This window comes from Hemiscyllium ocellatum, chromosome 1 (assembly GCF_020745735.1).
Source record: "Hemiscyllium ocellatum isolate sHemOce1 chromosome 1, sHemOce1.pat.X.cur, whole genome shotgun sequence".
Taxonomy (NCBI): Eukaryota; Metazoa; Chordata; class Chondrichthyes; order Orectolobiformes; family Hemiscylliidae; genus Hemiscyllium; species Hemiscyllium ocellatum.
Genome location: NC_083401.1, coordinates 71,156,331 through 71,180,210, shown reverse-complemented (window position 1 = coordinate 71,180,210; position 23,880 = coordinate 71,156,331). Strand labels below are relative to the sequence as shown.

General features: G+C 40.4%; 1 protein-coding gene across 1 annotated transcript in view; it reads left to right on the top strand.

The window, feature by feature from the left end:
- LOC132818799 (potassium/sodium hyperpolarization-activated cyclic nucleotide-gated channel 1-like) overlaps positions 1-23,880 on the top strand; it is a 270,979-nt gene that overhangs the window by 201,273 nt on the left and 45,826 nt on the right. Inside the window, exon 6 of the mRNA XM_060829894.1 lies at positions 3,874-4,114. Within this exon, the coding sequence (XP_060685877.1) occupies positions 3,874-4,114 (241 nt within the window). The remainder of the gene's footprint in view (positions 1-3,873; positions 4,115-23,880) is intronic.

The following is a 23,880-nucleotide window of genomic DNA, read 5'->3' as shown; positions in this document are numbered from 1 at the left end:
CAACCCAACATTCAGCTCCTCACACATTATATGGAAACCGTCCTTACATTGAATGCTCCAAGCTGCTGACTGGCCATATCCAAGCCCCTGGACTGATATCAGAGGCTACCCTTGACTTACTGTGCCTGGGTTCCCAATACAAAGGCTATCCCCCTTACTTTGACTGAGGACTGTTGTCAACCATGATAAGCTTCCTGACTTTGTATCTGTGTTAAACAGCAAAGCAAGACAGAAGCAATTTGAGTCTCATATCTCTTGCTGAGGGTGCAAAGCACAAAAAGACAAGGCAAGGCTGGGATGTTGGAAGTGTTCAATTGGGCTCAGTGTGACTCAGCACTATGACAGTGAGCTAAGAGCCTGAGATGCAGCCTGGTCCAGTCTATGAGCTGAATCTATGACCCTGAGAGCCAAGTGCCCATGCTGCAGCATTGCAGTGATAGCTCCCTGTGCAGTCCGAGGTGCAGCATTGAAGTACAAAAGTGTACAGTATGTGCACTGGAGATGTGGCATGTATGTTCTTAGAGGCTGGACCATGTTAAGTGCAAATGTCCATGAGTGGGACATGCATGTGGCAGTGCCCTTGGAGCATGTCCAAGTTATCAGTGTCCAGAGTCCAGCATGGAGGTCCTTTGGAGCAAGCAGAGAGCTTCCGTGTTGAGATTTCTCAATGTCTCACATGTTTGACATGTTTGCAAAGATAGGAAGCTGAATATTAATGAGGTGAGTTGTGGTATTATTATGGCAATTCAGAAGCTATAATCCTCCTAATTGGCAGCTCACCACTGCCTCGTGAGAAACTGGCCTTGCCTTTCAGCAGAACTATGAAAGACGTAATGCGATGTTCCCAATGTTAGGATAGAATTTCTTGTCTACTGCTACCACAAATTTTGCTATAATCTCCATCGACACCAGATCCCTATAAGATTCTGAATGTGCATGGTATTCATAACTAAGTAACCAAACTCATTATGCCTATTATTGGAAATAAGTATGACCCGATATGGCTTACAAGATAATTTATTAAATCACCTTCTTCTGAAACCCAACCAATGAGCACATGATATTAGACTGAGCATTGTTTCATGTGGCAGGATGAATTAATAATTTCAGAGCAAAAGCTCCCCTTGTTAGTTGCAAACACAATATAATTGAATTTTACATTCAGTTTGAAGGGGAGAAGAATGGGTCTAAGACTATTTTATTTAACTTAAGTAAGGGCAACTATGTAATTCGTGAAAGTTGAGCTAGCTGAAGTAAAATGGCTTACTAAACTAAGGGATGTAGGACAGATATTGAAGGGTATATTTCAGAATACTAAGAATAAATGTATTCCTGATACAAAAGAATGTAAGGGTTGGACTTGCCAACTGTGGTTGACATAAGGAGCTAAGGGAAAAAGCATATACAGTAATTGTGAAAAGGTAATTGGCAGGTCAGATGACTGGGCAGAATACAAATTATTGCAGAAAATGACAAAATAATTAATCAGGAGAAAGAAATTGGGGTATGAGAAGAAGCTAGCCTTGAATGTAATAATGGATAGTAGGAGTCTCAACAGTTATTTAAAAAGGAATAGAGTAAGCAAAATGATGTTAGCCCATGAGAGATTAGAAAGGTGACTCAATTGTAGATAATAAAGAAATGGATTAAACAAACAAATATTTCACTTCTGTCTTCACTATACAGCACACAAACAACATTCCAGTAACAGGTCTAAATCAAAATGTGAAAGGGACAGAGGAACTTGATGAAAATGTAATCACTAGGTAAGCACGACTGAACAAAACTGAATGAAGCTGAGAGCTGACAAATCCTTGGGTCTTGATGGACTTAGAAGATGTGGCTAATGAAGTAGTAGATGCATTAGTTTTAATTTTCTGAAACTTGCTGGATTCTTGACAGGTTAGGTTGGAAAGTAGTAGATATAACTCCTGTTTTCAAGACGGGAGAGAGGCAGAAGGCTGGAACCTATAAGCAAGTTAGCTTGATGTCTGTCACAGAGAAGGGTATCATTAGGACAGTTAAAACTAGGCATTTAGAAATCTCAAGGTTGTCAGTAAGAGTCAGCATAGGTTTATAAAAGGAAAATCATGTTAACAATTATTGGAGTTCTTTGAAGCAGTGACAAGCACTGTGGATAAACAAGAGCTTGTGGATATATTCTGGGCTCCTGGAAGTCATATGAAAAAGTGTCACATGATAGATGATTGCACAGAGTAGGATCTCACGGAATTGGGCAAAACAACATCATGGGAAGAGGTCTGGCTGGCTGACAGGAGCAGAATCTGCATAGTTGAGTCTTCTTCTGATTGCCTAATGTGTTGAATGGTAGCCCACAGGGGTCTGTGCTGGGGTCTCAACTTTTTACAATGTTATCAATGATTTAAATAAGGGGAGTGAAGGCATGTTAACTAAATCTGCAGATGCTACAAAGATAGGTGAGAAAGTATGTTGTGAAGAGGAAATAAGAAAGTTGCAGGCTGATATGCATGCCTTGAGTGAGTGGACAAAAATCTGGCAGATGGAGTCTCATGTGGTAATATGCAAAATTATTCATTTTGTCAGAAAGAATAAAAAAGCACGGTATCATTTAAATGGAGAATGATTGCAATATTCTGAGGTACTGAGGAGTTATAGTGTTCTCGTGCATGAACCACATAACATTAGTGGTAAATGCAAGTAATTACAAAGGCAAGTGAGACACTAATCTTTATTATTAGAGGGATTGAATGTAAAATAAAGGGTGATACGCTCCAACTGAGAAAGCAAACAAGGGAAAGATGTTGCCTCTTATGGATGAATCCAGAATTACTATCACTGGATAAAAATTAGGGGCCTGCCTTTCAGGAACAGAGATGAGGAGAAACTGTTTTGCAACTGTACCTCAGAGGGCAATGGAGGCAAGGTCAATAAATATTCTTAATGTGGAAGTATATTGATCCTTGTCAGACAATGGAATCGAAGGTTAATGAGGGTACATGGAAATATGGAATTCAAAACAAAAACATATTGCCATGATGTTACTGAGTGGAAGGGCAGGCGAGATGGACCAAGTGGCCTATGTTTGGTCGCAATTCATATTTATGTCCATTTATGATATTTTGAGTCCTGCTTACTGCTCCATACAACAAGTAAATCTACTTCGTGCAGTCAGCCCTTACTGCTGGTCAAAGGCTGGAAGAAAAAGACAGGAGTTCTCAGGAATCCTGACACTGACCATTCCCATCTCCTCATGTGATGGCCCCAGAACCAAACAAAGGAATGGTCAATGAGAGGAAACTGAAGTCTTCCACAGATTTTCCTCCTACCAAAATTATTGTAATTTCATTGTTGAAATAGGCCAAATCTTCTAAACTGCTTTGATTTACTGAGTAGAAAATAAATTGGATCTAAATATGTTGCTGTCGTTGCTGTATTAACCTTACAGAAGCTGTGACAGTTTGATTTTCTTCTTTGAGCCATTGCTTTCTCTGCATTTTTGTCTTTAAATTGAATTCCATGAGCAAACCTATTCTAAATGCACGAAGCATTATGAAACAAGGTAGTTCTTCTTCCTTTCCACTGCCATGAGTCAACTGCTTGAGCATTCTGCAACATCTGAAAAAATATTTATTCTAACCAGTTCATTCTTTCTGGTCCATGTGTTAACCGTTCAGGATATTTTAACAATATTCTTCCAAATAAATTATTAGCTTATTTAGTTAGTTATTCTAAAGCCTTTGACAGTTACCATCTGATTTGTCATTTATATAGACATTGTACACAAGGTACTTACCATGTTTCTCAGCCTACTAGAGAATTTGAAATATTCACGCGGTCAGTCATCTACTTTGTTGCATTTGCTTAAAGCCTGGTCACTTCCTTCTGTTTCAGGAGATTGTCAACTTCAATTGTCGGAAGCTGGTTGCAACAATGCCCCTGTTTGCAAATGCTGACCCAAGTTTTGTGACTAGCATGCTGAGCAAACTGCGATTCGAGGTGTTTCAGCCTGGAAACTACATTGTTCGAGAAGGGTCAATTGGGAAGAAGATGTATTTCATTCAACATGGCGTGGCTACTGTTATCACCAAATCCAGCAAAGAAATGAAGCTATCAGATGGTTCTTACTTTGGAGGTCAGTGTCACTTGTATCTTATATGGATTAAATTAACATGAGTGTATAATGGAAGGTTGTCATGACAAACAATATGTTTAATAATCTACATTTGATTACTAGCTATGTAATGATCTTGCCATCTCTCTTGGGCCAATCAGTACTTTTATTTGCTCTCTGCATTGTTGCATTGATTCTTTGTCATTCAAGTGAATTTGGTTTCAGTTAAAGGGGCTTAGAGTGGTCATGCATAAGTTGCTGCACCGAAGGGGGACAGTTTCAGCAAGAGACTTCATATTCCATTTGGCTATTTCACATTAAAATGCTTTTGAGCCAGTGAGATGACAATAAGCAGATGTTTCTGTACTAAATTATCAGTGCCAGCATTTCTTGGGAGTCTCAAAAGAATTTATCTGAGTTAATGTCACGTGCCACTTTACTGCACCTGGCTCCAGAACCCTCAGGTCACTTAGGAATTGAACGGAGTCCCAGCTGAATTAATTCTACTCTGACAATTTGCTGATGAGTAAAGTTTCCTGACCCAAACGTGATGCCTTGTGAGCCACAGAGGTAGTATGTCACCAAACAAGGTTGCATAAGATTTATAGCACAGCCACAGACTATTGGGCCTGACAGGTCTATACTAGTGTTTAGGCTCCACACAGGCATCCTCTACCATTACTTCATACCATGCTAATTTCCATTGCTGGTTGCCTTCTTGTCATGTCTAGTTTACTACTAATTGGGCAACTCAGTGTTCTGGTTAAACCAAGATGAAGAGTAACGGTTTTCTTAATAAATAACCTGTATTGAAGAATTGGTCCAGATTATAATAAGATACACGTCGACAAAAACTTATATTTAGCTTGTGGCTTTTGCTTGGAGCATAGAGTTAGAGCTGGGCTAACCCTAACCCTATTACAGGCGCAGTATAAAACAAAACATGACATTGTGCAATATAATGAGATATTAGGTCAGATGACCAATAGATTGATCAAAGAAGTAGACCTTACAGCATGTTTTAAGGAGGATAGCAAGACAGAGAGGAATTGAGAGGGAATTCTAGAACATAGAGCTTACACTGGTCTAATGACATTTCCATATATTTTGAATGTTAATGAACTTATGCACTTTCTAAATACAATCATGCCTACTTTTAACTATTCCAAAGAATAACTTACTTCCTCCAAAGGGCACTTGCTTCCCTTAAAAGGCACCCTGGCCTTTTCATCATGCAGGAAATCCAGGCTTAAGTCATTGTTTGATGCGGAATAAATGAAGGATGATTGTTGAATGAGATTTGGTATACGGTAAGGTACAGGCAGCAAAATTGTGGATTACTTTATGTTTCTAGACAGGACATTTTAGTAGTCTGGCCAGTTGTATGTTTTGTTCATTCATGCGATTTGAGTATCACTGCCTGGACCAGTATTTTATTTCCAGTTCCTAATTGTCATTGAGAAGGTGATGGTGAGCTGCTTTCTTGAACTACAGCAGTCCATTTGATGTAGGTCCAACCACAAAGGTGTTTGGGAGGGAATTCCAGGAAAGTAACCCAGCAACACTGGGAAACAGCAATATATTTGTTGTTCTTTTAGAATACTTGAGTCTAGAGGTGACAAGACATGAGTGGAGGTTTTCAGTAGTGGATGAGCAGAGACTAGAGTAAAGCCAAGTTATGTCACAAAAGTGGAAATAAGAGGTTTATGGTTGGAGTGGTTGGAGGTTTTTCCTGGGATAAAATGTGACACCAAGTTCGTAAATAGACTTGTTTAGTCTTAGATTGCTGCTTAGGAGATGAATGAAGTCAGTATCGAGGGAACAGAGTTCAGAGCGATGACTGAAACAATGGTTTTGATCTTCTAAACATTTAATTAAAAGAAATTTCTGCTCACTCAGTATCAGATGTTGGATATGTACTCTAATAAGTTAACATAAGTGCAGCAGACAAAAGAGGTGGTTGTGCAGTAGTGCTAGTTCTGATTAGTATATGTGTGAAGATCTATGGCATGGGTAACATGGCTTATGCATCCTTAAAGTGTACTGCATTAGACCCTGCCTAAGCTGCAGCAAGTCAAACCTCAGTGCTGTATCAGTGAGGTCATCAAGACTGTTTACATCAAGAGGAACATCTGCATCTCTGTTCCAATGAAGAGAGAAACTGCAATAAGGGGGAAATCAAGTTTCACCTCACCAGAGGGTTCTATAGGTACAGTTGCTGTAGACTGCATGCACACTGCCTTGCATAATCCCCATCAGCAGTCTGACATGTTTCTGATTAGAAAGGAATTCTTCTCTGTTAGTGTTTGCGAGTGGCTACAGCAATACATTATGAAGATCTGTGTACAGCTTCCAGGCTGCAGTAATATTTGTTCCTGTTACACCAATTCACTGTGTCACCTCCGTTCTGATCAGGCCATCAGGTCATAGGCTGGCTACACCATGGCAAGCAACAGTCCCTTCAAGTTAGTTACTTGGGATTGCAAAAAGCGAGACAAAACTCCACCCGAGCGATATAATTGCAGAGCCTGGGCTAGTCTGGTCATATGATGTAAAAAAAACTGATTCAGAGTATACTTTGGTATCTCTAATGAAAGTACTGAATTTCTTATGGCATTGCAGAGAATAGCAATATTGAGAAGAAGTTGCTTTGATCCACTTGAAATGATACACAAGAGCATTATCAAATAAAAGTTGCAACCAAACCACATGAGATCAGAACAGATGCCCTTGGCAGAATATATGATTAGCCTTCATTCAACATTACATTGACCTGTCAGCTAAAGTCTGAGCATTGACATCCTTTGAAACCACTTCCCACTGGTGTGAGAAGAGTCGCTTGGAAGACTTTCTGCTTCCCACCTGCCTATTACCTCGATCCCCTGCTGTCCAAACTCTGGGTATACTTAATGTTAAGAGTGTTTTCTTGCCTTTAAGTGGTAGCAATGAAAGATAAAGCTAATAAATAATGCAGCCTTCCCATCTGACTTATGATAATGACGTTCAAATACCAACTTAACACAGGTCCTGAGATCAGCAGAACAGCTGTGTACAGGACATGTCCTGCCCCTCATCTTATTGGCTACAATCGGTTTCCAGGCCATCATATTGCAAATGTTGGATTTGGGATAAGGTAGTATCTTTTAAAACCTGCAAGTTCAGCACTTAAAGAATTTTAAACTGCATTAAGTTAGTGTCCTTGAACATAGAGAGGAAACTAGAAGCCCAGGAGACCAACCAGCCTCATTCAACACTTTCTTACATTGTATAAGATAGCTATTGTTTTCTGGTAAGTGTGATATCATAATTTTGTTTGAAAATTTCATTGCAACTGGAGGAATTATAGGTTTGTGCATGTTTCATCATTATTTCAGAAATTGCGAAGTCAGCTAGCTGAATCTCAATTATTCAGCCAGCTGTCGGATTCACATACACACCATAGGAAGAAGTTATTTTATCATGTTAATTAAAAATATACTTGGGAACTAAATGGCCAACTTAAAGTATTACTACAGTCGTTGATGTTGTTGCTTCGTTCTGGTATTAACAGAAAAACCAAGATAATACATAAATTAAGCCAATGTAAGCTTCTTTATTCAAAAAAAAAAGGTATTCCAGCTACCGTAATCAGAGAACTGGAGGGCATGCACATAGAGTGAGAAAAGGCTGTTCAGCTGAGCAAAGACATTTAAAGTATGAATCAAATGGCAGTACAAGGGATGGCAATAAGGAAGCTGATCACCCTCCTCAGGATGGCCACTATACTGCTAGTGATTTCCAGTAACATTCACAATTTTCAGGAGGTCCCTCATATGTCCCTTCTGTGCATATGCTGGAAGTTTCTGTATTTGCCTTCCCATTATATCATGTGGCTCTATGAATTTATGCATGGCTAAATTTGGACTCCACAGGACCAGTAAGTAAATTCTCTTGTCATTCAACACAACATTCTGCTGCAAGGCTTGGTCAAATGTAGGAATTAGCACCAGCATCAGTTAATGGCCCAAACTCCGAAGTTGGAACCTCTTACGATCAAGATAAACATGGATTACTGAATTTTAGCATCTATCATCTGCTTGTTATGTCTGTGGCCATTCCTGGAATAAAATGGACATTCTAAGAAAGATGAAATATGATCCTAAAATGGCTGCAAAGTAAGGTATTTTCTTTGAGATAGGTGGGATAAACAGAACTGTCTGCATTGAGATTGCCATTTTATATAAAGAAACAAAACCAGGCAACTGAGCCAGCATTAAGAAATGTGTGTCTCCTGTTTATGTCTCACACAACTCTATGGTATGTCTGATAATTTCACACATCAGTGGGTGAAAGACTCATCTGTCAGTTAGCCAGCCTGGAAAGGCAATGGATCTAGATGCCAGAAAGCATACTGAGCTATATTTCAACAGATGCTTTTAAAAGAAACACAGCAGGGAGGGCAAAAGAAAAATGAATTTAAAGCAACAAGTGTTAGATCTCTCTCTCTCTCTCTCTCTCACGCACACGCACACACCCCCGACCGATTTCTTTCATCATCTTGGAATATAGTATTCAGTGAAAAATTGGGAATTCAAGCATTCACTGAGTAATCAGCATTATCAATAAATTCCAATAGTGCCAAGGATATAAAACAACCATTAAACAACTTAAGTCTCAGCTTAAGAGTCTAACACCTCAGGAATTCAAAGGGTGTTGAATGTGTAACATTTATTTTCCCCTTTTTGTACAGGCACTCTCCCTTTGTTTGTGTCTGTGTTTTACGTCACACATTATTTATTTTTTTCTTGGAATTTTTAGATAACAAAATTCTTCTTTCTTTCACTACAAAACAACTTTGATAATTGACTGAATATATTTTAATTAACTACATTTTAACTGAAGTATGAGAAATGTGTTTTAAATAGAAATAGATTTATTGTGACTATCCAAGAGGGAATTAAACAGAGAAGAGCTAAATTACCTCTCCTTACTTGATCATAACAAAATAAAGCAATTTTAGATAGCTGCTGCAAAGTGCCTGGAAATATTCTGGGGTGGTTTTGGAGATGTGTATTTTTGTTGTTGATTTGGCAGAGTGTTGCTGTACGATCTTAAAGTGGACAGAAGACCTACAGGGCCTCATCAGACTAGGCTTCAATGGTGTATGGCAACTCCCTCTGAGCCTCCAGCATGACAGCTTGATGGAGCAAAAGACATGGAGAGTCTGTGCAGCACCCTCCATCAACCTGGAACTGGTTCCTCCATGCTCGTCAACAATAGTAGGAGGCTGTCTAGTGGGCCAGCCAATTCATCCAGCATCTTGGTGTACATGTCCATTAGCATTCTCCTACACTCTGCACATACCATAAGACATAGGAGCAGAATTAGATCATTCAGCCCATCAAGATTGCTCTATTATTCAATTGTGGTTGATATGTTTCTCAAGTCCATGATACAGCTGCCTTCCTGCAACCCTTAATCCTCTTCACAAGATTAAGAGGACCTGTCTGTCTGTCTCTCGGTCTCTCTCTCTCTCTCTGTCTTAAATATATTCAATGACTTGGCCTCCGCAGCCCTCTGCGACAATGAGTTTCACAGCGTCACTAACCTCTGGCTGAAGAAATTCCTCCTTATCTCAGTTCTAAAGTGTCATCCCTTCACTCTGATGCTGTGCCCACAGGCCTGAATCTCTCCTACTAGTGGAAGCATCTTCTCCATGTCTACTTTATCCAGGTGTCTCACTATTCTGTAAGTTTAAATCAGATCAACCCTTCATCCTCCTAAACTCCATCAAATACAGACCCAGAGTCCTCAACCACTCCTCTAGCCATTCACCACAGGGATCATTCTTGTAAACCTCCTCTGGGTCCCCGCCAGTGTCAGCACATACTTCCTTAGATACAGGACACAAAACTGTTCACAATATTTCAAATGTGGTCTTACCAAAGTCCTCTAATGCCTAAGCAGAATATCCCTGCTCTTGAATTCTGGCCCTCTTGAAATTAATGTTAACATTGTATTTGCCTTCCTAACTGCCAATACTTCAACCTTCGGAGAAGACTGAATTAGGATCCTCTAAGTCCCTTTGCTCTCAGAGTTGTGAAGCCTTTACCCATTTAGAAAATAGTCTAATCTTCTATTCTTTCTACTAAAATGCATAACCTCACAATTTCCCACATGGCAAACCATCTGTCAGTTCCTTGCCCTTTCTCCAAGCCCGTCCACAGCCTTCCCAATTTGCTTGCAGCTAGCCACGTGCTGCAGAAAATCATCTTTGCCACAAGCTCTGTTGTGAGCTGTTCTCTTCATGGAATGAGAGAGACAGACAGACAGATATAACAGGAGATAAAGGTGAGCTGCACACTTATTACTGGTGCAGAATAGGAGGTGTTATGAGTGAGTTTGTAGTCAGCAAAGAGGGCGAAAGTGGCTGGAGAAATTGAGGTACAGGGTGAATAAGGGTGACTGGTGAAGATTTTCAAGCAATAATGAGAGTTCAAGGTTTGTGCGAAGATTTGTAGCTCGGGTGCTCGTTGTTGTGGTTCTGTTCGCCGAGCTGGAAGTTTTTGTTGCAAACGTTTCGTCCCCTGGCTAGGCGACATCATCAGTGCTTTGGAGCCTCACAGGATGTCACCTAGCCAGGGGACGAAACGTTTGCAACAAAAACTTCCAGCTCGGTGAACAAAACCACAACAATAATGAGAGTGATCAATTGGAACCTTGGTGGGAGATGAGTTCAATAGCAGCAACAGAGCGAGTGTAAGGTTTGAGAGAGTAGATGGCAAAGTGGAGAAAGTCATTGACCTTCTTCCTACATTGCTGAGCATTCTTCCAGATGGCTGAGACTACTTTATTATGAGCGGCAACCTTGGACCAGACTGGCATGGTCTGGTTTCATACTGTATGGTGTTGGTCCCAGGAGAAAGAAGAAAGCCTGTCTATACATTAGCCCATCGAACAGAAGCTTCAGCATCTTTCCCACAAACTGGCCCACTGATTTCCCCATTTGCCATGTCCAGGGCAGGAGGTGCAGGAGATGCTAGTCTTTCTTCAAATCTCCTCTTGGTGAGTTAGGGTGGAATTCAGGTGCAAATGATGCCAATGGGCACAGAGTAGATAATTAATGAGGCAAAGTTAGTAAGATACAGCAAGCGAACTCACTTAGCCCCACAATGAGAATATCTACAATAGACTTAATGCAACTCAGACTTAGCCAAAAAAGCATAGTCAAGATGATGGTCTGCTCTATTTAATATTAATAATGATGCTTACTTCTCTGTTGAGTGCTGAGACAGCCAGCAATGCAACAGGCGCTTGAGCCAAGGCCTCAATCAGGGGAATGAAGTTGCAGTGCCAATTTCACATTTGTTCAACTCAATTGGAACAGTGCATTGGAACATCCCATTTACTCAATCTCCTAAGGGAAACATTGTATTTTCTTTCCTAACAACCCAAGGACAATTGAGCACAAGTCTGCTGTACAGATATAAATTTGCAGCTGCATTTGTTATACCTAGACTATTTCATTTTTACAGCTGCCTTGCTATCTTTTCTGTCAGATATTTGACCATGCTTGTCAGTACACATCCTGAAAACTTTCAGTCTCATCTCTGGCCAATTATTCAGCTAGATCCACTTGAAGGAATCAATTGATACACCATTATCTCCTTTTACTGGGCAATTGGGATGGCTACAATCCTGCAGAAAACAAAAACATCTTCTAATCTTTGATCACATTTAAGGTTTGTTAATTTTGTGCTTGTGAACTCGAGTCCTATACCAGGAGTCCTGATTATGAAACATGTTTTTATTTGCTATACAAGCAGATTAAAGATGGCCAAAACATTTTGGGAAATAACAGCTGAGGTGTGTCCTTGTCACATCTCGGTGTTGCATTCTGCAGTGGAACAAAAATTCAAAGCTGTGAATTGCTCTTTCGAGCTTCAAGTCATAAATCCAGAATCAATAACCACCAAGGTAGAACACTTCAAAGTCTTTCACAACATAAAACAACAAATGCTCTTAAGTAGAATCCAGAAATAAATGGGTAACATTTACTGGAACATGTTGTTGAATTTAATCTCTGTCCTGTTTGTATTTCCACAGTACGAGCTGAATAGAAAAAGGGGACTTAAGTGACCTTAAGAAAGAGAATCCCTACAGTGTGGAAAGATGCCATTCACATATTGAGTCTGTACTACCTCCAGCTCCCCCCTACCCCCAACCCAAAGAGCATCCACCCACACCTAGCTCCTGACACTGTCACTGTAACCCAGCATTTACAATGGCTAATCCACCAAGCCTGCACATTCCTGAATACTACAGCGCAATTTAGCATGGCTAATCCTCCTAACCTGCACATCCTTGGACTGTGGGAGGAAACTAGAGCACCCAGAGGAAGTCCACACAAACATGGCTAGAATGTGCAAACTCCACACTCAGTGCTGGAATCGAACATGGTGCTGTGAAGCAGCACTGAGCCACTGTGCTGCCAAATAATAAGAAAGAATCAGTCATTTGAAGATGGGTGATCTGCGTTCAGATCACAGTAGATGTGAACTAAAGGAAGAACCATCCCATAAAATCTATCAAATAAGTAAAAGACATGGGAGATTAATGATGACAAATTTGAGTCATCTATAAACTACCTGGAAAACGTGCTGAGGAAATGGAAATTCCATTTTTGCCGTGTTCAAAATTATTTTCTCACCATGAGTGCAAGAGGCCAGAGAGGAATCAATCCTGTTGAGTGATGGGAACTGGAGGAACCAGTTTTTGGGGACCGAAACATTAGGAATGAAATCTTGAGTAGAACAAACAATGTAAGGACATACATGATGAACAGTAGAACCCTGGGAAACATAGAGAATCTGAGGGAACTTGGTGTGCATGTACAGCAATCCCTTTAGCTATCAGGATGGGTAGATAAGGTGATATATGAGATACATGCCTTTATTAGCCAAGGCATAGAGTTTAAGAGCAGCAAAGTATTGATTAGATTAGATTAGACTTACAGTGTGGAAACAGGCCCTTCGGCCCAACAAGTCCACACCGACCCGCCGAAGCGCAACCCACCCATACCCCCACATTTACCCCCTACCTAACACTACGGGCAATTTAGCTTAGCCAATTCACCTGGCCCGCACATCTTTGGACTGTGGGAGGAAACCGGAGCACCCAGAGGAAACCCACGCAGACACGGGGAGAACGTGCAAACTCCACACAGTCAGTCGCCTGAGTCGGGAATTGAACCCGGGTCTACAGGCGCTGTGAGGCAGTAGTGCTAACCACTGTGCCACCGTGCCGCCCACTATTGCTGGAATTGTATAACATGCAGGTTAGACAACAACCAGAATATTGTGTGCAGTTCTAGAATCCACATTATAGGGAGAATGTAATTACACTGAAGAGAGTGCAGAGGAGATTTACTAGAATGTGGTCTGGGCTGATAGACAGAAGTTGTTTCCCTTAGAGCAGACACGATTGAGAGGGAACATAACTGAGATGTATAAAATTAAGAGCGGCATAGACAAGGTAGACATGAAGGAACTTTTCCTCAAGGTGGAGGGATCAATAGCCCAGAACGTGGATATAATACAAGAAGGTTTTAGAGGAGATGTGAGGAAAACATTTTTTCCACAAGAAGGTGATGAGAATCTGAAACTCACTGCCTGTAAGGGTGCAAGAGGTTGTAACTCTTAAGAAACTTTTAGATGAGCATTTGCAATGCAAGGCATACAAGCCTAGGGACCAAGTGCTGACAAATGGGATTAGAATAGTAAGGTGGTTGTTTTTAACTGGCGCAGACTTGATGGGCCAAAGGGCCTTTTCTGTGCTGTAGATCTCTATGACTCTATAGGAAAGGCTGAAATAATTAAAACTCAAAACAAAATTGGCAGTCAGAGAATATCAGCAGTAAATATCTTATGAGTTAAAAATTATATATCAGTAATTGACAAGATGATATTGGGCAATAATGAACCATCACAGATAAAAAGAGATAAGGGTAAAACTGAAAATAAGGAGAACAGCATAAGTTAAATACATTGGCAACAAAGGTAAGAACAAAAAGGGAAATACAGTTTCAGAAAAAAATCTGAAGTATTGTTTGGAAAATGCTAAGGTACTGCATAACTAAACCTTTGACGTGCATGCACACATACACACAAGCACGAGCTCTGGACTAGTCGGTATAAAATCACTGGTAGGAAACATAATGCAACCCACTCAAAGGTACGATATAAAAACTGAAGCTATGAGCGGATACTAAAAATATTGCCGATGCATGGGATTCAAATGGAACATAATGTGTGCTTAACCTTATTGAAATCTTTGAAGAAGTCACAAGGTGTGTAGATGAAGATAATGTGGTACATGTTTGGATTTTCAAGAGGTCTTCTAAAGTCACAGCTTTTGGAACTGAGGAATTTTTGTATCTAGAAAGGAGAGAGTTGAGAGATTATCTTTGAGATAATGAAAGGAGATGGTGGGGTAGTGGATTAGAGGGAATGGTAGGGCATATAAAGAAAATGGGTTTACTCCACACGCGGCTGGGAGAATCAACTTAATGAAATAATTTGCTGAATATCTTGTTGAAGAGAATTTAGTCAAACACAGAATTTAATACAGAGCAAACAAAAATGCTGAGTACTTTATACCAAGAGGCAACACTGAATAGGTAAATACATAATTTCAAATGACAAGCTTGACTTATAAAGGGAATGACATTAAACTGGACCATGTTCTTGCTGGTCAACACTGTTGACACTCCTTGAAAGTTCTTGGTGGTGGAGTTAGTTCAAAAGGGTTTCTGCATCTTATACAGACAATATTAGGGTTGCATGGTGGCTCAGTAGTTAGCACTGCTGCCTCACAGCGCCAGGGACCCAGGTTTGTTTCCAGCCTCTGGCAACTGTCTGTGTGGAGTTTGCACTTGCGCTGTGTCTGCGTGGGTTTCCTCCAGGTGCTCCGGTTTCCTCCCACAGTTCAAAGATGTGCAGGTCCGGTAAATTGTGCAAAGTGTTCAGAAATGTGTAGGTTAGGTGCATTAGTCAGGGGAAAATGTAAAAGTAATAGGGTAGGGGAATGGGTCTGAGTGGGATACTCTTCAGAGGGTCAATATGGATTTGTTACACTAAAAGGCTTGTTTCCACACTCCAGGGATTCTATAAATCTGTAGGTTCTGTTCTATAATATTGTCCACAATTATCAGCCCCAAATGGCATCTGATTCTACTCTAAAAGGATTCATTAATCTCACCCACAATAGATATCTGAAAAACCCCACCCAAAGGATTCATAACCCCCATTGTAATGTGTCCTGTGACCATATCTGCAGGGGAACCTCATCCTTCCAATGGGGTATTGTGGCTATACAGAAGAAATGCACTGAGGACAGATCTGCTGTTCTCTGATCTCATCTCCATACCCAAGGTTCAAGACAACAGGATACCAAAATAGGAATTCAGTGGAGGAGCTGGCCATTTGCATGAACTATGACCCCCTTCCAAACCCACCCTACAAAAATGGGAAAGGCTGAGTTTTGGGGAATAATCTGGGATTCCTTACTTCTTCTGACTTTGTTGCTACAGCAGAGACATACATCAAGGTGAAAATCTTGGCCAAAATATGAAGAAAACTGAGAGGGTTAAGTAGCACTATCATTATGTAAATTTCTAAGATGATTTTGGAGTGCATTTGCATAAATGCATTTAGGATAATAAATATTGAAATGCGGACATATGCCATCAAATATGATAGGAACAACAGATTCAAGATGAAAGAAAGGAAGGATTAGGAACTTAATATTTCTAGTTAGAGAATATCTCTGGGACACACACGCAAAGCAACTCCACCGCCCCATGGCCAAAGACTTCAACTCCCCCTCCCACTCCACTAACGACATGCAGGTCCTGAGCCCTAACCATTACCAAACCCTAACCACCTGTCGCCTGGAGAAAGAACACCTCATCTTCTACATTAGGACCTTCTAACCAACAGGATCACTGTGAATTTCACCAGTTTCCTCATTTCCCCTCCCCCCACCTTATCCTGGATCCAACTTTCCGACTTGTCCCTGCCCTCATGACCTACCCTACCTGTCCATCTTCCTTCCCACCTATCTACTCCACCCTCCTCTCTAAACTATCATCATTACCATACCTTCATCAACCTATCGCACTCTCAGCTACCTCCTCCCCAGCTCCCCCCCCCCTCCCATTTATCTCTCCACCTCCCTGGCTCACAAGCTTCAATCCTGCTGAAGGGCTTATGCCTGAAATGTTGATTCATCTGCTCCTCGGATGCTGTCTGACCTACTGTATTTTTCCAGCACTGCACTCTCGACCCATATTCCTATAATGAATAAAGGACGGCACCCAAGTGGGAATGGGGACGATAAAAGACATAGTGGTTAAAATGAGTCCAATAAAAGAGTCTTTTGAGAAAATAAGGTGCACAATACAGTGGGAATCCAAACTGAATATAGAAAGTTCAATAGAAATAGTAAAATAGGAATAAATGGGGCAAAATAAATCATGTAAATTAATTAATTAAAATTATTTGAATTTGAAGTTATCAACCAAGAAAAGTCCGTAAACCTATTGAATGGCAAGTGCCAATCCTCCATCACTAAGTCCAAAATCCAGGCTAGACTGTTGGATCAATTTGATTTACTATTAAAAGTCACTGATCTCAATTTTTAACTAGAGGCAGAACGAGTAAAGAACAAATGCCCTCAGTTCTGCACATTCACAATACCAACAATCACCAAGCCTCACTCCTGCACTTTCTTTCTTTCTTTCTCCCCCTCTCTCTTCCTCTGGTTTACTGGACATTTTTCCACTGCTTGCATTAGGATGGGGATCAAGATAGTGTGAAATGAACTGAAGAAGTGCAGTGTCACTTACAGCTTACATAATACATTTTGCTCAGCAAGTAGTCCAAAGTTGCTGAGGATACAATTTTGCCTCCTAGGATACTGGAGGCAGGCAAGGTTGGCAATTATAGAAACAAAAGTAGAACTGATGAACTGTCACTGGAGCTGAAATTTTTACTCTGTTTCTCACTCCACAGATGCAGCCAGTTCTGTGGAGATTCTCCAGCAATTTTTGTTTTTGTTTCAGATTTCCAACAGCTGCAGCTTTTGGTTTTATTTTATTATGGCAATTGTAGAAACCTTCCAGTCTTCCTTAGATAGTAAGATTGGCGTCAAATTGGGATGGTTGCAATTATTACTTCCCATTGTAAAATTGTGGGGAAAGAAACATGGCAATGTTAGGTTAATCAGTTTAATGTCGGTGATGGGGAAATCTTGATAGATAACAGTAATCAGGGACAAAATTATGACTAACAAAGGAAAATGAGCACTGCTTTATTAAATGTAAATCATATTTAGCCTAATTATTTTGAGGTTTTTGATGATTTGATGTGATCTTCCAAAATATTCAATGAAATGTCAAATAATAGAGGTGCTAACAAAATTAAAGCCTGTTGGGATTAAATGGGTGCATATTATGGATACAAAATTAGCAACAAGATGGAAACGTGGAGTAGTGATGAACTAGTGGGAAGTAAATAAAAACATTCCCCAAGGTTGGTATTTGGAGTTTTGCTATTTTCAATAAATGCCTATTATGTGGACTTTCAGGTGACATGGTACTCACAAATTTCAAAAATTATATGGAAAATATTTATTCATTGAGGCATAAAGCAAAAACAAGGAAATAACGCAATTTTTTTTCCAAGACAGTAGTTTTAGGTCTTTGGGGGAACTTTGCACTGTATTCTGAACACTGCTATTTAGAAAGGAGAGTTTTCATAAGAGATTTACAATCATGGGTGAGGCGATTCAGTTATGTTGAGGGATTGGAAAAGCTGAGTTTGTTCTCTTCAGAGCAGATAGAGTTAAGAAGAGATTTAATAGACATAGTCAAAATTCTAAATATTTTGGTAGAGCAAAAAGGAAACTTTGCAGCAGAAGGATTGGTAACCAGGAACACAGAAATATGGTGATGGGCAAAAAAAAAGCGAGAGGTGCAAAGAGAAAAGGTTTATTTATTTTCCCGAGCAGAGATTGTTGTGATCTGGAATACACTCCCTCAAAGTAAATCCTGTACTAACGTTTGAAAGAGCTGGATGAATATTTGAAGGGAAAACATTTGCAAGGCTATCGGGAAGGAGCCGAAAGTGCAATGAGTTTCAAAGCTCTGAAGCGCTACCAAATAATTGGTTCAGTCACAATGGACGAAAATCGTATTGTTCAATGATTTTATGATTTGCAGTGTAGTCATTATCAAGGCCTTAAATGCAAGATAATTACTACCAAACAAGAGTGGATTTAGGAACAGCTTACTTATCGAAAGCATGGTAACAATGTAGAATATGCTGTTACAAAGAGGAGCTGAGGGAAAACAGCAATACATACGTTCAAAGGAAGTTAGGTTTGCACATAAATGAGAATGAAATAGAAGGATGTGCTGACAGGGTTCCAAGATGTCGGGTGGGGGAGGTGGTATGGGGGCAAAGACTTGTGTGTAGCCTAAATACTGCCTAGGCCAATTATTTCTTTACTGGTGTTACACTTTGCCATGATGGCACAATAAGATGTAATTGCTCGCATTCTGATTGTTTCTATTTTAAAGATTTTAAGAAATCATAACAAGAAAAGAAACAAGTTCAGTTCTAGATCTAATTGTTTTCCAGCGTTCAGCAGATTGAACTAAGAATCTTTGCAGGGATCTTTCTGTATTGCGAGCAATTGCAGCATGGGTCTGTTTACAGGAAGAAATATTCCATTGCCTAGGGAAATGACACTCAACCATATTCTTTCCTGCAGCTGGAGTTTTAGAAAGCACTGCTCAGCTGTTTTAACATGATGCCTCAGGTGCTGTGTTGAAGCTCAAAGCAGTGGTGTAAACCTTTTTCCAGGCTAGGAGGAGAGGGCTATGGAGAACAGTTGATTAAGATTGAATCTTTACTTCTCAACAATCCACCTCCGGAACTTAACTATTTAATAGCTGACGTCTTGGCACATGCAACAAAGAGACACATGTTTGATTAATTTTTATTTCCTCCTTCATCTGTTTAAGTATTGTTTGATGTATAGTCTAATTCACTCAAACAAATCACAAGCATACTCTGACATAAGAAAATGTGCCCAAGTTAAAGTCTTTAATTCACGAAGCATTCAGGCAAAACAGCCCTGTAAAGTATCAAACATAAATTTAAGATACTGTTCATTCTGCTTAACTGAAAATGAAAGATTTTTTATTGAGTGATTATTATAGAGCAGTGGATGGATAAATGGAGCTGAGTACAGATCAATTATGATCTAAGAGAATGACAGTATAGACTCAAGGGTTTGATGTTCCTATGTTTTTCGTACTTTTCATGTTTTCTCCCCCTTTTATAAATGCTGTTCATCTCTAATATCTTTCAATTCTAAAGAACGTTCTGCACTTGATCTCTCCAGTAAATGACTGTCCTGCTGTTCACTTCTAGCATGTCCTGCTTTGAATTCTGTCTGCATTTCATACTTAGACACATGAAAGCAGCAGCAAGGGACATCTCCAGACTGCAATAAGAGCAGTGGCTAATTCTTCACTTTGGAATAGATGTGGAGGTCAATAGTAAGACTCCTACTCCATCTTTGCTGAAATCAGCTAATTCAGCTTAAACTAGTCTGTGTGCCTCACCAGGACATTGAGCAGTGTATTCAGCCATGGTGCAAGTCATTATATGATCAGAATTATTCTGATTTGTTCTGTTAATTTTCAGGTTGCATTATTTCAAAACCAAACATAATTTGTGCCAGATTGAGTGAGGATCATAATTTTGAAACATTGATTTATTAGAACTTATTTAATTGAGTCAATGCTTGGAAATTTCAATTTTGGGATGTCTTGCACACTTACAAATTAAATGTAATCTCAAATACATAGAGGGACACGAGAACATGAGTAAGTCATTCAATTAGATCATGGTTGATCTTTGTCTTAACTCAGTTTTCCAGTCTTGGTTATGCAAACCTCAGTAACCTTTTTAAATGAAAATATTATCCATCTCATTTTGATATTTTGAAGTGTAAGTAGGTGAACAGAAACTTGCCCTCTAATATTCCTATCTCTTCACTTCATCCTGAGAAAGTCCAAGGGGAGACATTTGTCAAGGCTTACAACTCTTAATAGTTAATTGCAACATTGATAAATTTAAAAACATCTGTCCCTGGCCCTGCTTTTAAGTTAAATCAACTTACAAATGAACGCACAGACAATAATATTGTGATTCTTTCCATCAGTTAAATCAATATCATACTCACAAACACCATCGCTGAGAGTTCTGTGATGTTTAGACTTGCCATTGCTGTCAGTTGGTATTTTATTTCACCTATCCTCTTCAGTTGCTATTATTACCACTCTAATGAAACATGTTTGTTAAAAAATCTAACATATATACCATAACAAAGAAGGTTACAAATTGTCTCTGCCAAATCTGTATCTACTTACTTGTTGTAATAATTTCATGATTTCCATTGCCGGAATCTAATAGAGGACTGATGTGGGCTTTGGTGAGATATACGGCAGTACTGGATGAGAGGTTTGGCAAGGCTTATAAGACCATAAGACATAGGATTAGATATTAGGCCATTCAGCCCATTGAGTCTGCACTCCCATTCTATCATGTCTGATAAGTTTCTCAACCTCATTCCCCTGCTTTCTCTCCATAACACTCGATCCCCTTGATAGTCAAGAACCCATCTATCTCAGTCTTAAATACATTTAGTGACCTGGCTTCCATGGCCTTCTGTGGCAATTAATTCAAGATCATGGTGAGCTTCTGGCCAGGCAGTAGCGAGATGCTAATTTATAGGGACTAACCCTTGCTAAATGCCTTTTTAAACACACCTCACCTCACTATTATTAACATTCCCATCTTCTTTGCCAAATAAGCTAGACATCAGGAAAACATGACAAAGAAACCAATGTGGATTCAACTCACCACTTGCTCCAATCGATCTCTATGTTGGACACTTTGCAATAACGTCTCAGGACATAATCCACGGGCACCAGCTGAGTGCACTCCTCCTCCATGGATAGTGGTATCCAGAGTCAGCCAGCGCATCACAGTCATCCTGGCACATCTACTATACACTGGCAGTGGAAGCACAATCCTGCATTGCATGGCTCACTAGTAACTAGCATTGAAAGGCTGCAGGAAGGACACTTGGTGCACAGGGACAGGCACCCATCTCACAGACTGGACCAGGTTGCATCACAAGGATCTTATTTGTTCATTAGTACTCACTTGCTTAGCAGCTGTCTACATATTCGCAGCATCCCTGCCTTGCTATGCTAATGATCACCATCACACAAACAGGCAGTTTGCCTTGCAGTGAACCAGCCGCCAGTCAATGGGTGGAGGAAGCACATTTTGTTGTGTAGCAGTGTGCTGTGTCAATCTCACATCTGCTCCATGTGCCGGACATGGCAAACATGCTGAATGTGCAGCAAGCAGGCATCCATGTCTCACTCTCTTAGGGGAGTAGTCTTCACTGAAGTCCTTCCCGGTTGAAGTCAGAGAGTGGTGGTAGATGGTAAATATTCAGCCTGGAGCCCAGTTACAAGTGGAGTTCCACAGGGATCAGTTCTGGGTCCTCTCCTGTTTGTAGTTTTTATTAATGGCTTGGAAGAGGGAGTCGAAAGGTGGGTCAGTAAATTTGCAGATGATACGAAGATTGGTGGAGTTGTGGATAGGTGAGGAGGGCTGTTGTCGGCTGCAAAGGGACTTAGTTATGATGCAGAGCTGGGCTGAGGAGTGGCAGATGGAGTTCAACCCTGTCATGTGTGAGGTTGTCCATTTTGGAAGGACAAATAAGAATGCGGAATACAAGGTTAACGGTAGGGTTCTTAGTAAGGTGGAGGAGCAGAGGGATCTTGGGGTCTATGTTCATAGCTCGTTGAAAGTTGCCACTCAGGTGGATAGAGCTTGTAAGAAGGCCTATGGTGTATTAGTGTTCATTAGCAGAGGAATTGAATTCAAGAATCGTGAGTTGATGTTGCAGCTGTATAGGACGTTGGTAAGGCCACATTTGGAGTACTGTGTGCAGTTCTGGTCACCTCATTTTAGGAAAGATGTGGAAGCTTTGGAGAGGGTGCAGAGGAGATTTACCAGGATGCTGCCTGGAATGGAGAATAGGTCATACGAGGATAGGTTGAGAGTGCTAGGCCTTTTCTCATTGGAACGGCAAAGGATGAGGGGTGACTTGATAGAGGTTTATAAGATGATCAGGGGAATAGATAGAGTAGACAGTCAGAGACTTTTTCCCCAGGTACAACAGAGTGTTACAAGGGGACATAAATTTAAGGTGAAGGGTGGAAGGTATGGGGGGATGTCAGGGGTAGGTTTTTTACCCAGAGAGTGGTGGGGGCATGGAATGCACTGCCTGTGGGAGTGGCAGAGTCAGAATCATTGGTGACCTTTAAGTGGCAATTGGATAGGTACATGGATAGGTGCTTAAGCTAGGACAAATGTTCGGCACAACATTGTGGGCCGAAGGGCCTGTTCTGTGCTGTATTGTTCTATGTTCTATGTTCTATGTTCTGTGTTCTTGCCTGCACCCATAAGTCAGAGGGTCCCAGTACAGTAAGTCAAGGTTGTCAGCCATGATCAGTGATCCTGTCGGGGAGGTCTTGGTAAAGGAAGCCAGTGACTCCATAGGCCAGGAGTGAGTCACAATCAGCCTGTTGGGAGTTAATTAATGAGATGAACTTAATAAGAAACTTAGAAAACATGCTGAACATTGCGGCAAGCAACACAGTAGGAAATCTGACTCAACTCAGACTTAAGTCAAAAAATAAGATTTAGCCATGAAAACTATTCACTTATGAAGGCAGTTTCAATAGGGAAGATCCTTATCAGTTGACAGATCGGTTTTGCTTTTAAATACAAAGAATCCACATTGAGATGCAGTGGTTCCAAATCTGAAGGTATATTGATGGATCGATAGTTTGTAGAGTTATATTGTGTAGCCTGATGGCTTTGTTCACAGCCTCTGGACTAGTATGGACGGAGTCATCCAGTCTCAATATGTAAGTTTATCCATGTCCCATAAATACTGGGAGACAGTGCTTGGCCAGTTTCTGAAAATAGTCCATTACAAATATGGTATCCAGGAGCTTCTATATGATGCAGCTTTCACATCACCCATCCTGCCACTCTTCACGAGTTTTAAATAATTAACTACTTCCTTAATTATATTGAGTTTTATATATTATATTAAGTTTACTGCCAGTTTTTATATGATTTTCAAACTTAAGAATAGCAAAGGGGTTTAAACACTTTTCAGAAACTCAATAAAATGCTAGCTCCTTTGTCTGTTAAGTTTAAGAACCAATTCTATTCCATTCCAATGAATGGAATGTGTGGCTGCCTGTCACAGGCTCCTTTCCTTGCCTGGTCCTCTAACTGATGTAGACTGCCTGTCACAGATCCCTCCTTTTGCCTGCTCCTTCACGTGCTGCTTGCGAAATGTCTTAGGCCCTCTTCTAACTTGCTCCTGTATGGCTCACCATGTTAGTTCCTTCCTCAAATAATCCCATTACCTCATTGATACAAGACTTAAGCTTTTTCAATCCATGATTCCTCCCTCTAACCATCTCTAATCAATTAAATATGAAAACCACTTCTTTGAGGTCAATGACAGGGTTACACCAGTGGTTGAGCATGCATTAAGTGACTCTTAGCCTGTTGGACTCTAACCTGATGTTGTGTGATTTTTAATCTTAACTGTGTTGGCTGCTTGCTCTTGGT